Raw genomic sequence first — 16,347 nt, forward strand, 5'->3', positions numbered from 1 at the left:
AATCAATTAACAAGCTGGAGATTGAGGCTGTTAGGCTTGCCTTCCTAAGATTCCAAACCCTTCTCAAAGGTAAAATGGGTATGCCCGCAATTGATGTATACTGTGGCTATTTCATTGTCCAAGGAGGGATCAGGGGTACAGCATGTTGAAGAATCTCCACATATACAACATGTAATCCTAGTAGCTTGAGATTGGCTGAGGTGGCCCTGGTATGGAAATATGAAAAGGCAAGGGATGCAATGCTCCTCTGTCAGTGGGCTGAGATGTCCCTGGATCTTCTGTCAGCGGCCCACATTGCAGGTGAGCTGAAGGTGCAAGCAGAGTTCCTCAGGTGCAATCTGTAGGACCCAGGAGAATGGGAGCTCTCCAGCTGATCGTGGTCCTATGGGAATGGCTAGAGATGGATCTTATGGCAATGTGTCACAATGCCAAGATCTTCTGATTCTTCAGCAGGTGCAGGAATCTGGGGGCACCCTGGGCTCATGGTGCTGGTGGTGCCACAATGGCCTCATCAGCTGTGGTATGCAGTCATGATTCAGCTCCTGATCATTCGTCCCCTTTGGCTCCCGGACGGGAGGGATCTCCTGGTGCAGGGTCCCATCCTCATGGAGGATCCTTCCCCCTTTGGTCATATGGTTTGGCTCTTGAAATGACACATGAGACGGAAGTCTATTTCAGTGGCTTATGCTCGGGTTTGGAAGACTGAGTCCTGATGTGCTTCCGGGACGTGTGGTATGCCTGTGGCCTTGGTAGTTGATTTTCTTGCTTTCCTTCAGGAGTGCCTGGAGAAGGAATTGGCTTTGAATTCCTTGAAGGTTCAGGTTTCTGCCTTGGTCTGCTTTCGCGGGTGGATGCGAGGTGCATCTCTGGCAGTGCATACTACTGTTTCTGCATGGCGTCAGTCATCCAAGGTGGTCCATTTGTCCTGAGTGGCATCTCAGCATGGTGTTAGTTTTCCAGCAGGTATCCTTTGAGCCACTGGCTCGGCTTACCTTGATGGATTTAACCTTGAAGACGGTGCTTTTGTTGGCGATGGCTTCCACCAGGCAGGTTTCAGAGTTAAAGGCTCTGTTGTGCTGTGACGCTTTTCTCTCCTTCACGGAGGCCGGGGTTTGAACTGTTTCGTCTTTTGTTCCCAAGGTGGTCTCTAGTTTCTACCTCAGTCAGCCGATTTCTGTTTCAGCTTTTCGACAGGAGGATTACCCAGAGGACTTTTAAGCTCTCTGCTGTTTGGATGTTCATCGTGTCTTGATGTGGTACTTGGAAATTACTAAAGAATTTTGTCGCTTGGACCATTTTTGTGCTTTTTGGGGGTCCTCAAAAGGGTCTCTTGGCGTCCAAAGTGACGATTGCCCAGTGGCTGCAGGTGGCAGTTGCATCTTATGCCGGGAAGTCACTGCCTGTTGGGGTAAAGGCGCATTCCACCAGGGCTCAGGCCACGTCCTGGGTGGAGGCTTAAGCAGTTTAGGTTGCTGACGTTTGCCGAGTGGCAATGTGTGTTTCAGTTCACACTTTTACAAAGCATTATCGGCTGGATGTTATGGTGAGGACAGATGTGGCCTGGTGGCTGGATGTCGCCAAGCGCACCCTACTTGAGGACTGCTCTTGTACATCCCACAAGACTTTGAATTGATCTGTGGGATGCTATGAAAGGAAAAATTAGTTCTTACCTGATAATATTCTTTCCATTAGTCCCAACAGATCAATCCGGAGGCCCACTGTACTGTTTTTTTTTTTCTCTCTCTCTTTTTTTTTTTTTCTTTCTTTCTCTCTCTCTCTCTCTCTCATTCCTATCAGATTTTGATTCACACGATGGTCTTTAGTCTACAGTGAGTCTTCCGTGGGTCTGGCCACTTCCAACAGTGCGTGCTTGTGGCAGTGGCAGTGGCTGTGTGTCCCTGCAGTTGGGGTTCCCATACCTGTGCACATCACCCGAGGGCTCACGGGTTATCCTTTTTGAGGTAGTGGGTATTCTGTTTTTTGGAGGCAGGAGGTTTCTCAGTTCTTGTTTTCCTGGTTCACTGCTTGGGTATCAATTATACTAAAGGAGAGTCTCCTGCACAGGGGTACTGTATGGCACAGCTCTGGTGTTCTGTCTTTCTGCTGGTAGATGGACGTAACCCACAAGTCTCTGGATTGATCTGTTAGGACTAATGGAAAGAAAGTTATCAGGTAAGAACTAATTTTTCCATATATGATTATGCTTGTGTCCTTTCTGCTCTCTAAAGGTATGCTGCAATTAAGGAACTGGATGCTATTACATTTTCTGACTAGAAAAGGAGTTAAATGAGAGTGGATTTTTATGTCCATCTTTTCTTACCAAGCTAGATTGTAAGCTCTTTGAGCAGGGACTGTCTTTTGTGTATGGTGTACAGCGCTGCATATGCCTTGTAGCGCTATAGAAATGATAAGTAGTAGTAGTAGAAAGAGGTGGAATGATCTTCCTATGGATATTAGAACATCTACTGACTATTTGCAGTTTAGAAAATGTCTTAAAACTTGGTTATTCCAAAAATTTTGTATGATAGTAAAAAGCTTGAATTGTATTCGATCACTGTTTTGTATCTTTTCTGGCTATGCCTAAATTCTTTTAGATTGTTAACCATGTTGAACTAATTTAGGTATATGCTGCATATAAGCATTGTTTTGGTACTTTTTGATGATTTTCCACTTTTCGTATAAACTGCTGCCTTCATTTTTCTATGCTTCATGTGTTTAATTGCAGGTTTGTGGGTTCGTTAGGAACCATCATGATAAAATGCAAAGACTTGCGAATTATTCAGCTGGATATACTTGGCATGGAGGAATGTTTGAACATAGCTAGTTCTATTGAGGTAAGTTTAACCTTTTCTCACAATACAACTGAAGGGATTCTTTAGCAACATTTCCCTCATTGCAACAGCATGTGCTATTTCACGCATGGCCCATAGGAATTAAATAGTATATACACAGGTGGTGTGTGCTAAACCTTAGTAAGAGATAGGAAAAGGGCATTTTACTAATTATATAAGCTCCACATGACCAAGCCAAATTTCCCTGGTGGTAGTCTGATTTTCTTTTTAGTGCTCAGAATAAAATCACAATATAAAGAATTTCTCCGGATGTTTGGGCATCTGTGGGGCTCAGTAATTTTGCAGAATAGCTGCATAATGACGTGGTCATTCAGTACTGCAGAGATACAGATTATTTATTTTCCTTGTTTTTGTTTATTCAGATAATGAAAATGGAACCCCTTTTATAATCAAAGAGAAATGCAAGAGCTAAATTTCTAACTTGCTTTATGATCACTGCTGGTAAATACAACCACAGAAAAGCAGCAGTTAAGCATTCCTGACTTTGCCTCTATTCTTCTTTCTTCCAGTACAGCACATGGTGTATTATTAAATATCCTGACAATAAAAGTGTGATGATTAAAAACAACTAAACAGATTTACAGCACTTTTGAGAGGGTGTAGAATCAAACATATAAACGGCGAGTGACCGTACTCACTCGCAAATGCGCAGTAGAGACCTTCTCTGCCCCGCCCCCACGTCAATACATGATGACGGGGGGGCGGAACACAGAGGGTCTGTACTGCGCATTGCTGAGGGAGGGACACCGCCGTCTAACGCTCCCCCCACCCGAGTCGCCACCGCCACCCACCTTCTACCCAGTCGGGCCCTCGCTCCACTATTGAAACAGCGAGGGTCCGGGAACGCAGCACTGAGCTCTGCTGAGCTGCCGACATCGCCCTTCCTTCTTCTTCTCTGCCTCTGTCCCGCCCTCGACGACGTTACATCACACGGCCGGGTGGAAGGTGGGTGGTGACGGCTCGGTGGGGGGGGGGGCGCAAACTCGGAGGGGAAGGGGCAGTGGCGAACTCGGCGGTGGGGGCGGGCCTTTCAACCCCCCCTTCCTATAATAGTCCAGAAATAAAATAACATACTTGCACATCAGATCTATGTTTGGAAATGTCATTTATTGAAAACAAAACAATGACTTCTATTCTGTCTTAAGGTTGCCATATCTTCTTGTGTTAAACTAATTCATATTGAAATTCCTGAAAGCAAGCGTTTTCATTAGTCAACTTTAGGAAATCACTTGAGCTTATATAATCTATGTAATCAGAAATTGTATTTATAGCATTTGCACTTTCTTTTTTTTTTTTTTTACCTAAACTGTTTGTAGGACATCATAAAACAGTACAAAATGTGAAACAATGTGGTTCCTTCAGTGCAGATTTAGATAAAGTAAACTGCAAAACAGATGAGTGCCCCTCCACATCCATCCTTCTGGTGTAGAAACCATCAAAATGAAATAGCAATGTGATAGGAAATAGTATGATCAAAGAACATATTATTTATTTATTTTTTATGTATTTATTTATTGCATTTGTATCCCATATTTACAGTCTCAGTGTGGCTTACATAGTTAATCCAGTATATCAGGTATAATTAGTATTGTGTAGAGATTAATTAAGGGAAGAAAGGAGAGGAAGGGATTTAAAAGGGTATTTATAGAAGGTGTGCTTTCATAGCTGAATGGGTTGGTGAAGTGGATTAGTGTGGCTGTGGGTTCTCGTTGTAGGCCTTGTTGAAGAAATATGTTTTTAGTGGTTTGCGAAAGATAGACCTGAAAACAACTGACGAAATAACTATGGGTAATGCATTCCATAACTGCGTTCTTGTGTAAGAGAAGGAGGTGGCGTGCATCTGCTTGTATTTTAGTCCTTTACAGCTGGGGAAGTGCAGGTTGAGAAATTTGCGAGATGATCTTGTGGCGTTTCTGGGAGGTAGGTCCACGAGGTTTAGCATGTAGATTGGGGCGCCTGCGTGTATGATTTTGTGTACAATTGTGCAGATGTTGAATGCAATGCGTTCCTTAAGTGGGAGCCAAGTGAGTTTCTCTCTTAAGGGTTTTGCACTTTCATATTTAGTTTTTCCAAATATGAGTCTGGTGGCCGAATTCTGGGCAGTTTGGAGTTTTTTTGATAGTCTGTTCTTTGCAGCCAGCGTACAGTGCGTTGCAGCAGTCCAGATGACTTATTGCCATTGACTGTACTAGGGTACGGAAGATGAATCTCGGGAAGAAAGGTTTTACTCGTTTGAGGTTTCCACATGGAGTAGAACATCTTTTTCGTGGTGTTTTTACATGGGTATCAAGAGTGAGGTTTCGATCAATGGTGACTCCAAGAATTTTCAAGTTTTGTGAAACAGGAAGAGAACAGTATGGTGTCATTATGGTGGTGAAGGTTTTTGTATTATATTGAGAGGTAAGTACAAGCATTGTGTTTTTTTTCTGCATTAGTTTTAGTTGGAATGCATCTGCCTCCAGGTGTGCATTATTTGGAGGCTTTGGTTGATCTCGTTGCTGATTTCATTTAGATCATGTTGAACGGGATGTAAATTTGAATAACATTATGAAATTGTCCCATAAAGTCAAAGCTACGAAGGATAGCTAAGGAACTTGAGGTGTCCGCCATAGTGCCCTTATCTATATCAGATAACACATTCAAGGGTTCCTAATGCTAGTGACATTAACCTGCTCCTTCAATCCAGTCTGATCAAGTTTGCCATATTTTGTCAATTTTTATATTTTAAAATATCAACTTGGACATACAGTAGACGTGCCAAATATTATATACCACATGGACTGGGCAGGACTTCGCTTTTTCTCCATACTTGGGCAAGCCCAATTCTTGCAGCTCTACAGTATAAGTAATAGCATATGTTCATCATCAGAAAAGCCCACTATATATATATTTTTTTTAAGTCTGTCCCCATATGCTTTATGATGAAGACCACTGATCATCTTAGTAGCTGCCCTCTGGACTGACTCCATTCTGTTTATATCTTTTTGACGGTGCGATTTCCACAGTTGTTCACAATATTCTAAATGAGGTTTCACCAGAGTCTTGTACAGTGGCATTATCACCTCCTTTTTTTTTTCTACTGGCCATTCCTCTCCCTGTGCACCCAAGCATCCTTCCAGCTTTTGCTGTCACCTTTTCTACATGTTTGGCCAACTTAAGATCATTCCATATGATCACACCCAAGTCTTGTTCCTTTCAGGAACAAAAGTTCTTCATCCCCTAAACCATACTGTTCCCTCTAGTTTTTGCAGCTCAGATTCATGACCCTCCATTTTTTTTACATTAAATTTTAGCTTCCAAATTCCAGACCATTCCTCTAGCTTTGCTAAGTCCTTCATCATGTTATCCACACCATCAGGATTGTCTACCCTATTGCAGATTTTGGTATCATCCGCAAAGAGACAAATCTTCCCAGACAACCCGGTAGCAATATTGCTCACAAAAATGTTAAAAAGAACTGAACCTTATGGCACAACACTGGTAACATACCTTTTCTTAGAATAAGCTCCGCTTCCCACTACCCTCTGTTTCTTCCACTCAACCAGCTGCCAACGCAGTCAGTAACTTTAGGGTCCATACTGAGGGCCCTCAGTTTATTTATTAGTTGTTTATTTGAAACCATGTCAAAGGCTTTGTTAAAACCTAAATACACCACATCTAGTGCTCTCCTTTGATCCAACTCTATGGTCACTCAATCAAAGAAATGAATCAGATTTGTCTGGCAAGACCTACCTCTAGTGAAGCCATGTTGCCTTGGGTCTTGTAATTCATTGGATTCCAAAAATTTTACAATTCTGTGTTTTAAAAGTGTTTCCATTAATTGACTTACCGGCCTGTAGTTCTCAACCTCTTCCTTACTTCTGCTTTTGTGCAGAGTGACCATATCTGCTCTTCTCCAGTCCTCTGGGACTATCCTTACTTAGGGAAGCATTGAAAGGTCAACCAGCGGAGCTGCTAGAACTTCCCTAAGTTCCGTCAGTACTCTTGGATGTACGCCATCTGGCCCCATCACTTTGCCCACCTATAGTTTAGTCAGCTCCTCACAAACAGTCCTCTGACAATCGTTCAGGGACTACCACCCCTACATTCCTATTTATGTTTGTCTTTTGCGATCCTACTCCTAATCTTTCAACTGTGAACACAACAAATATTTGTTAAGCAATTCCCCCATATCTTTATCAGCTTCTACATATTCCTCTTCGTCACCTTTGAGTCTCACAGTTCGCTTTTGCACTTCCTCCTCCTATCACCAACCTATCTTTAAAAAAAAAAAAAGTATGTCCTCCCTTTCATTTTATCATATTGGCTATTTTTTTTTCCATTTGCATCTTTGCTTTCATGACTACTCTACCAGCTTGTCCAGATATTGTCACCTTGTTTCCTCTTTCTGTGTGCTTGTAGTTTGTAAAGGCTAACTCTTTTTCTTACTTTTTTCAGCTACTATGTTCCGTTACAGTTTTAAAGATAAAAATTAGTGTCAATCCATACGACCAGGATCTTGTCCTGTTTTTAATGGGGTTTTTTTTTTTTTTTTTGGGGGGGGGGGGGGGGTCTCGGTGCTCACAGTTTCAGAGATTGTTTTTAGAAAGCAAGAGCCTGCAGTTTGGTTACGGTCATCCTGATTTGATAAGGAGCATCCAAGAAAGGCTGGTGAGATGCACCAAGTGTCCTTAGTGGATTAGAAATTTATGTACTTTTACCCAGGATCGATAAAGGTACTTTTTTTTTTAATAAAGTGACTTATTTTGTTTTATGCACTTTGCAAAGTGCAACATATTTAACTATATCAGTGCTTTATTTTGCTAGTTGTCAGGTGAGCTACCCAGCTGGCAAGAAAGTAAAATGATATGTACAACTTCATCCTTGTTTTTCCTCCAGGCCTTGTCTACCTTGGACTCCATCACCCTGATGTATCCCTTTTTTTACCGACCCATGTTTGAAGTCATTGAAGACGGATGGCACTCCTTCCTTCCTGAGCAGGAGTTTGAACAACTCAGCTCAGTGGTGAGTCAATGTAAGAGTGTTTCATGAAGGCTTGCAACTCCCAAACATACTGGTCCATTACTAACCAGAGAAACCGGTTTATCTAATCATATGGATAAATAAATATTGCATATTCTATACTAAGCAGTCACATTTTACGTTTGTAAATTGATTGCTGTCTCACTTGTGTCCCGCACTGCATGTTTTTATCTTTGTTGAGAGGAGATGTTCTTTGTAGCAAGCTTAGGTTGGGAGAGGAAAAGCACAGATGTAACTTACATTTTCAAATCTAGACTCTTCCCCCCCCCCCCCCCCCATTAAATTGCTAACAGAAAAAAGCAGTTGCAAATGTCTCATTCCATTTTGTATCTCTGGCTATTTTTAAAGTAAAAGTTAATATATACTTTGCTTTGAAGTTTGGTGGAAACACCCTTGGACTTGTTCCAGTTTGCACAGTATAAAAATTGTTCCATAGCTCAGTATGAAAATTGCTGTATAACTCAGTAAGAGGACTGTGGAAGATAAATTAGGGAAACCAGTTCAGTTTCTTCAATATTTTCAGATATTTGTTGAAAACCTAGAAAAGCATACTTGTTTTACAAGAGAGCATCACCCCTTGAGATGTTCTTGTTTGTTTAATAAACAAATGATAAAAGGTTGGATTGCTAAATTTATAGGATGTGGCATATGTCTATTGAGACCACTGAACGTGTGCCCTCAGAAGTGGGGGAAATGATCTTGGCTTTATTGTTCAAGATTCTTACTGGATCCCTCTAGGGCTTAAAATATTTAAATGTTCTATTTTTACAGCTCTCTTGAATATTCAAGTTAGGTTATTAATGAGAGCTTAAGTTACACCACAGCAATGGCAAAATGGGATTCTAAGAATTCAGATTATGTTGGAGGCAATGTAATCAAGTAGGGACTTTTATACATATGTGGTAGACTTGTCCCTGTAGTCAACATTTTTGGAAACAAGTTCTCCTGATTCTCTCACAGATTACTGCTACACCTATAACTAATTCTGCATTAAGTTTGCCCTTGGGAGAAGATCCTAAGTGGGTGATACGCAGAAGTATCAAAGACTGATTTCTGGTATGTTATTGGCAGCAAGAAGTATAATTGCGAGATGCATTAATTTTTAGGGCTCACCTTAAGCTGATTTACGGCTGTTGATTTTGGTTCTCACTGTTTTGAGGTTCTTGTTTGTATTATGTATATGTTTTTGTATTTCCATCTTGGATAAAGGCGGTGTATAAATCAGTGGTGTAGCCAGACAGCCAATTTTGGATGGGCCTGAACCCAAAGTGGGCGGGCACAAAATTTTCTCTCTAACCCCCTCCCCCAGCATTTCCCAACTCAAAAGATAAATACTTTAGCTGATGAAGATCCCCAAGCTCTGTCACCTGAAAACTTCCAACAAAGATGGCCAGAATCTACTTTTACCAAGCTTGGTCGGAAGCAACAAATCCTTGAGCCACCGATAGCGGCACCCCATGCATGCTTAGTTTTCAGTGGCTCAAGGATGCTGCCCCCATCTGCCAAGCTCAGCAGAAGGGATTTCTGGCCACGTTCAGTGGAGGTCCTCAGCTAGCAGGGCTTGGGGATCCCCACCAGCTACAGCAAGGGTCAGGGCTGCTGTTAGCCATGCTGGTGCCCAGGGCAGAAAATAAAGAAGCCCTCTCCTCTTTAATCTCCCCATCTGCCCTTACAGTCTCACAATGACAGACCATCACCAAATACAGAACAAGGGATTACAAATTAGAAATAAAAATATGTAGACAAAAATTGAACTGAGAACCTCAACATTTAGTGCAACACTGGAGAAATAAAAACAAAAATGCATTTCCTTTTCTACTGAACACAAATAAAACTGAACATATTCCATTTAAAACATTCAAAATAAAATTATTTTTCTACCTTTTGTTGTCTGGACATTTTATTTTTCTATCATGTTGGTTTCAGTTTCTCCTTCCCACTTTCCCGTCGTCTTCTGCTAATTCTTCAAGCAACTGTTGTTCATTTGTCTTTTCTCTTCTCTCGTTCCATTTCCTCACTACAACTGCTTCTGAAATATTGATCTTTCCATTTTAGCTCTTTCCTTTCTGTATTTTGTTCTTTTCTGCCTCTGTCTACTCAAATTTAACCCTCTTTCTAAACTTTTTCCTCCTTTTTACTTTTCAGATATCTATCAAATTTTCATCTCCTTTCACCCACTAGCTCACCCATATCCAAACTCATTCCTTCCCAGCCTTCCATTCCCTTCCATCCTCAATCTACGCACCATTACCATATTTCTACCACCTGTAATCACTATCCTCTCATTCATTTTATTACCATCTCCCCTCTCTCTTTATCCTCTCTTCACTCTCATAGCCTGACATCTCCCTTTTACCCCCTCCCTCCATTGTCCTGCATTTCTCTCTCTTACCCATTGTCCAGCATATCTCCCTTCTGCCCCTGGATCCAATATCTCCCTCTTTCCCCTCTCTTGTGCAGCATCTCTCCTTTCCTTTGCTCCACCTCTATATCCAACATCTCTCCCATATTGTCCACTATCTCTTTCTTTCTTTCTCTCTCTCTCTCTCTCTCCCTGCCTTGAGCCCCTGGTCTAACATCTTTTTCTCTCCCCTCCAGCCATGTTCAATATTTCCCTCTCTCATCTCTCACTCCCTTCCCTCCACTGTCATGTTCAACACTTTTTTCCTGTATGGTCCTTTGCCACTCCTCTGCAGCCTTTCCCTTCCTCTCCCCACCATAGCCATATCAAACAATTCTCCCTCTCTTTTCCTCCTGCATCTCTCCCTTCCCCCATGTCAAACAATTATCTCTCCACCCCACCGTCTCACTCACTCACTCTCTCCACCCCACCCCCTCTCACGGGGCAGGCCCAGGGCAAGGACACTGATGCCCAACCACTAGTTTCTCCTCCTGGCCACTGCTGTCGTGTGGCGGCCTTGAGGAATTGCTGCAAGGCAGTTTTCGTGCCCTTCTTTGCCTCTCTCTCCACCCCTGCGTCCCACCGCGCCTGCAACAGAAATGCTTGTCCTCCCCGCTGGCGCTGCCTCGGTCCCTGCATGCTACCCTGCCTCTGTCCCTGCCTGCATTCTTTTCTTCGATCGTCGCGTCGCCGGCAGCGCTGCCATTCACTCAGGCAGCTCCGCTCCTCTCTGCCGCGTCCATCTGGCTCTTTCTGACGCACTTCCTGTTTACGTAGGGCCAGATGGACGCGGCAGAGAGGAGCGGAGCTGCCTGAGTGAATGGCAGCGCTGCCGGCGACGCGACGATCGAAGAAAAGAATGGCAGGGACAGAGGCAGGGTAGCGTGCAGGGACCGAGGCAGCGCCGGCGGGGAGGACAAGCATTTTCTTTGCAGCGCACGACACATGCGATGGATATTGGGTGGGCCTAGAGGAAAGTGGGTGGGCCTGGGCCCGTCCAGGCCCACCCGTGGCTACGCCCCTGGAATAAATAAAATTATATTCTATACTGAAAAAGGCTGATTCTTTCTGTAACAGAATGGTTCAAGTTGGTGTACAAAAATTATAGCCAACTAAAGGTACAGTATAGAAATGCTGATAATTAAAAAAAAAAAAAAAAAAGGTAGTATGAGAGACATTGCATAAAGATAAAATAGTCAAGCGGACCAATATGATTTGAAAACTAAAATGCTAACTTAGATCCACATCAAATTAAAATATGATCAACCAACATCAAAGCTTACCTCGCCTCTAAAATAGCTGTACTGGCTTCTCAATAGCCATCTCATTTACATCTAGAAAAACTGAAGGAAAAAGCCTCAAAAAGACAAGCAGGTATCTTTAACTTTATAGTTTAATGCTCCCTTCTTCTAATCATCAGCTCAAAAAAGCCTTCCTTTGCTTCTTTTTATTCAATATTTCAAAACTGCAATCTTCAAAATTATAGTCCAGAATCACTTGAAGACAAACATATAATTACTAGTAAAAAAGGCCCGTTTCTCACACAAATGAAACAGGCGCTAGCAAGGTTATCTGATCCCACCCTTGCGAAAATAGGAAATGAGGGCGGGACCAGAGGCAGAGCTGAGAGAGAAGGGAAGGCAGGCTGAAGTGCTGAGCCTGCTCGCCTTTCACAGCTGCTTCTGATGTACCTTAAAAAGTTGTTACTGTGAGTTTTAGCCTCTGCGGCAAGTTTCTCTTCATATTCTCTTTAGCCGTCTTTATTAGAGCTTTTCATCTGACTTGCCAGTGCTTCTGTTGCTTCTTATTTTCTTCATTTGGGTCCTTTTTCCGTTCTTTGAAGGACAAACTTTTGGCTATAATGGTCTCTTTTACTTCGTCTTTTAACCATGCTAGTTGATGTTTTCTCTTCTTCCCACCTTTGCAAATATGTGGAATGCATCTGGACTGGGCTTCCAAGATGGTATTTTTGAATAATGTCCACTCCCAGATAGCTCAAACTTGATCATATTATGATCACTGTTTCCTAGGGGACCCAACACCTCTCGCACTATGGCCTGCACGCCACCATGGACCAGATCCAATTCTGCTATATCTTTTTTTTTTGAGATGCAGTGACCAGAATTACACACAGTATTCTAGGTTAAGTTGCACATTCAAGGTGTGGTTGCACCATGGAATGATACAAAGGCATTATAATAGTCTCATTTTTTGTTTTCCATTCCTTTTTTGATAATTCCTAACATTCTATTTGCTCTTTTTGCTGCCGCTTCACTCTGATCAGAGGGTTTCAGTGTGTCTTCAACGATGACACTTTGATCCTTTTCCTGGGCTGTGACTCCTAATGTGCAACTTGCATCATGTAACTATAGTTTGGGTTCCTTTTCCCCCACATACATCACTTTGCACTTGCTCACATTAAATGTCATCTGCCATTTGGATGCCTAGTCTCCAAGTCTTGTGAGGTCCTCTTGCAATTTTTCACAATCCTTTTGAGATTTAACAACTTTGAATAACTTTGTGTTGTCAGCAAATTTAATTATCTTACTAGTTACTCTCATCTCTAGATCATTTATAAATATGTTAAAAAGCAGCGGTCCCAGCACAGAGTCTTGGGGAACCTCCATTATCGACCCTTCTACATTGAGAATACTAAACATTTAACCATACTCTCTGTTTTCTATCTTTTAACCAGTTTTTAATCCACAATAGGAAACTACCTCATATCCCATGACTCTCTGTTTTCCTCAGAATTACAATCTAGGTCTCAACTCTATAATTAGTTACACATTATATTACAAATTATTCACTAGTAACTGTTTTACATTTTAAAATATATTTCTTTATTAAATCAATACAATTTTCCTAAAATAAAATCCATTCCCTTAACCCATAGTTATTAACCAATCCATACACCAATACATTTAAAACCAAACAATTCTCCACAGTACTCTTTCAATACACATTCAAATAGCATATATCTGGCAATCTTTTACATCAATGTGTGATCACAGCTCTTTAATCATGTGTTAATCCACTGCTCCAGAGTCTCCCACAAGATTCAGCCTTGCTTCAAATCAGACTCATTGAATCACCAACTTATAAAATAGTTCTGTCCTTTTTTTCAACAAACCATTGTAACGTTAGTGATAAATCTTGAATAACCATTGATGATATCAGTCAGCAACATCCAAAACTGTCCATTTTCACCATTAGCAGTGTCATGTGTTCCAGATATATATATTTTTTGAAATTGTGGTTACATTTGTATTAGAGTTTCAATCTCTCCAATTCTTATAGTATTCCACCATACGACCAGGACCCAACATGCTCATGTTTTGCTATAAAAGCGTCATCAGGGGTCTTGATTTGGCTCATCCAGGTGGTGGGGTAGTCAAATACCAGTGATGCGGTGGTGAGCTAGAACTGCTCTCCCAACGCATCTGTTTTCCTCAGGAGTCGTTCATGAGGTACTTTGTCAAATGCCTTTGAAGATCCATATACACAGTGTTGACTGGCTCACCTTTATCCACATGTTTATTCACCCTTTCAAACAAATATAGATTGGTGAAGCAAGATTTCCCTTGACTAAATCTCTTCCTCAGTGCCCTTACCCCTCTGTCATCTAGTAGTGCAACTGATTGTTTTACCAGCTTCTTACTTCTAATATACTTTAAAAAAAGTTTGTGTTTTGCCTCCAATGCAATCTTCTTCTCAAGTATTTTTGCCTTATCAGTGTCTGCATTTCACTTAACATTCTTTATACTGTTTCCTGTTGTTTTCAGTCAGATCATTCTTCCATTTTCTGAAGGATGTTTTTATTTTTGCACCTCATTTTTTACCATGCCTGCTGTCGTTGTTTGACCTTCCTTCCATCTCTTTTACAATGTGGAGCATATCTGGTCTGGGCTTCCACGATGGTAGTTTGAACAACATCTATGCCTGATGTAAACTTTTGACTTTTGCAGCTGCTCCTCTAAGTCTCTCGCCTTTTTTTTGGTGGGGGGGGGGGGGAGGGAGGAATCGTTCTTATTTTATCACAGTTGCTTTTTAAAAGTTAAATGCTAATATATTGGCTTTCCTGTGTGTATTTACTCCAGATATTACATCAAACCTGATCATGTTACGATCACTGTTATCAAGTGGCCCCAAAACATGTGCTCCACTATTAAGATGGCTTTGGAAAATCCACTGCTTATTTTTAGGATACTGTTTTGGGATCTTGCCAGGTGCTTTTGACCTGGATTGATTTGACTGTTGGAAACAGGATACTGGGCTTGATGGACCTTTAGTCTGTCCCAGTATGGCAACACGTATGTTCTTATGCACAATTTCACAATATTTATTTTCTATGTTTAAAACATGCTTTACATGCAGAACATGCTTTATACAGTTGCCTCCATTATGTTGAACTAGAAAAGCAAGTAATTGTGAAAGCAGTTTAGTTATTGTAAGGTATGAGTACTGTAACTTCCCCCACCCCCCCTGTACCTTGACTTTTTAGAGCTGGGACATGTTCCTAGCTTGGCTATGATTTTAATTCCCTCATCTTTGTTTTCTTTGGTTAATGTGTTGGCATTAAAATCCATACTGACTGAGCATCGGAATTCTTGAACTCTGTTTTCATGGCTGTTAGGATATAAATGTCAATTATATATAAGTTAACAACTGTTTCAATTAGATAGGATCCAGCTATAATTCATTTCAAATAAAGTCTTCATTTCAAAACTGTTTTCAAATCTTCTTATACATAAACATATATAGCAATTTTCATAGAATTTCTATATATATTTTATTGTTTTTATATATATGTAGTGACCTCAGCGGTGCTCACTGCCATAGATGTAGATCTGGCAATGTAACTACTTCTTCATTGGTTCACCCAATTTTCAATTGGCGACTCTTAGCGGTGGATCACTCGGCTCGTGCGTCGATGAAGAACGCAGCTAGCTGCGAGAATTAGTGTGAATTGCAGGACACATTGATCATCGGGCAGTTGAACCCCGTGGTCTGATTGAACAAATAAAAGATAAGTAATTTATTTGATAAATAAGTTAAAAAGTTTCAAGAGATTAAAAAATTGAAAATTGGGTGAACCAATGAAGAAGTAGTTACATTGCCAGATCTACATCTATTGCAGTGAGCACCACTGAGGTCACTACATATATATAAAAACAATAAAATATATATAGAAATTCTATGAAAATTGCTATATATGTTAGATATATGTTTATATATAAGAAGATTTGAAAACAGTTTGAAATGAAGACTTTATTTGAAATGAATTATAGCTGGAGCCTATCTAATTGAAACAGTTGTTAACTTATATAGGACTGGCGTTGACACTTTGAAAGATAGCCATTATCTGGTTTTTATACTGAATTATATATAAGTGACAGTCTTCAAATATGCACAGTTGACTTCATAGGGTTTCCTTACTGTCATGTTTGTTACATACCTTGAAAGTTATTTCTACGCTTTCATTCCCCAAATCATACGAAAGTTGAGGTTTTAATTTGATAATAAAAGGTCATTTTTTCGTTTGCAGACAAATGAATGGAAGCTGAGCTATGTTAACCAGGACTTCTCAGTGTGCCCTTCTTACCCCGCAGTTGTTACTGTACCTAAAGTGATTGATGACGAGGCTCTTCGCAAAATGCTACTTTCGCCATGGTGGGCGCTTCCCTGTTCTTAGTTACTACCATAGGAAGAATGAGATGGTAAGTGCTGACGTTTTGCTGATAAATATTACATTTTTTGTTGTTGTTAAGTCTTGAGAACTGTAGAAGCTTATAAGATCATGTCTGGGAATGGATCTATGCCTCTTCCCCCTAATGATTGTGTTCGGTATCCTATCTGCAACAAATTTCCAGGATGTGTTGGATCCCCTCCCCACTCTCCATGAGAATCCTGTCTGTGATAATTTTTTTTTTTTTTTTTGGGGGGGGGGGGGTGGAAGGGTGATCCACATATGCATAAATGTGTGTATGTATTCAAAAAAGTAGGTTCTTTTAGATTTACAGTTGCAAAACATTCATACACTTATCAGTCTCCTGTCTAAAATATATATAT

The 16,347-nt window shown here is 41.0% G+C and overlaps 1 protein-coding gene and 1 pseudogene across 1 annotated transcript in view; both read left to right on the top strand.

Moving 5' to 3' along the window:
- Positions 1-16,347, top strand: part of MTMR9 (myotubularin related protein 9) — an 84,415-nt gene that overhangs the window by 4,207 nt on the left and 63,861 nt on the right. The window contains 4 exon segments of the mRNA XM_030198715.1: positions 2,726-2,834; positions 7,731-7,856; positions 15,824-15,936; positions 15,938-15,995. Coding sequence (XP_030054575.1) covers positions 2,726-2,834; positions 7,731-7,856; positions 15,824-15,936; positions 15,938-15,995 — 406 coding nt within the window.
- On the top strand, positions 15,174-15,340 carry LOC115467470 (annotated as a pseudogene).

Source organism: Microcaecilia unicolor, chromosome 3 (genome assembly GCF_901765095.1).
Source record: "Microcaecilia unicolor chromosome 3, aMicUni1.1, whole genome shotgun sequence".
Taxonomy (NCBI): Eukaryota; Metazoa; Chordata; class Amphibia; order Gymnophiona; family Siphonopidae; genus Microcaecilia; species Microcaecilia unicolor.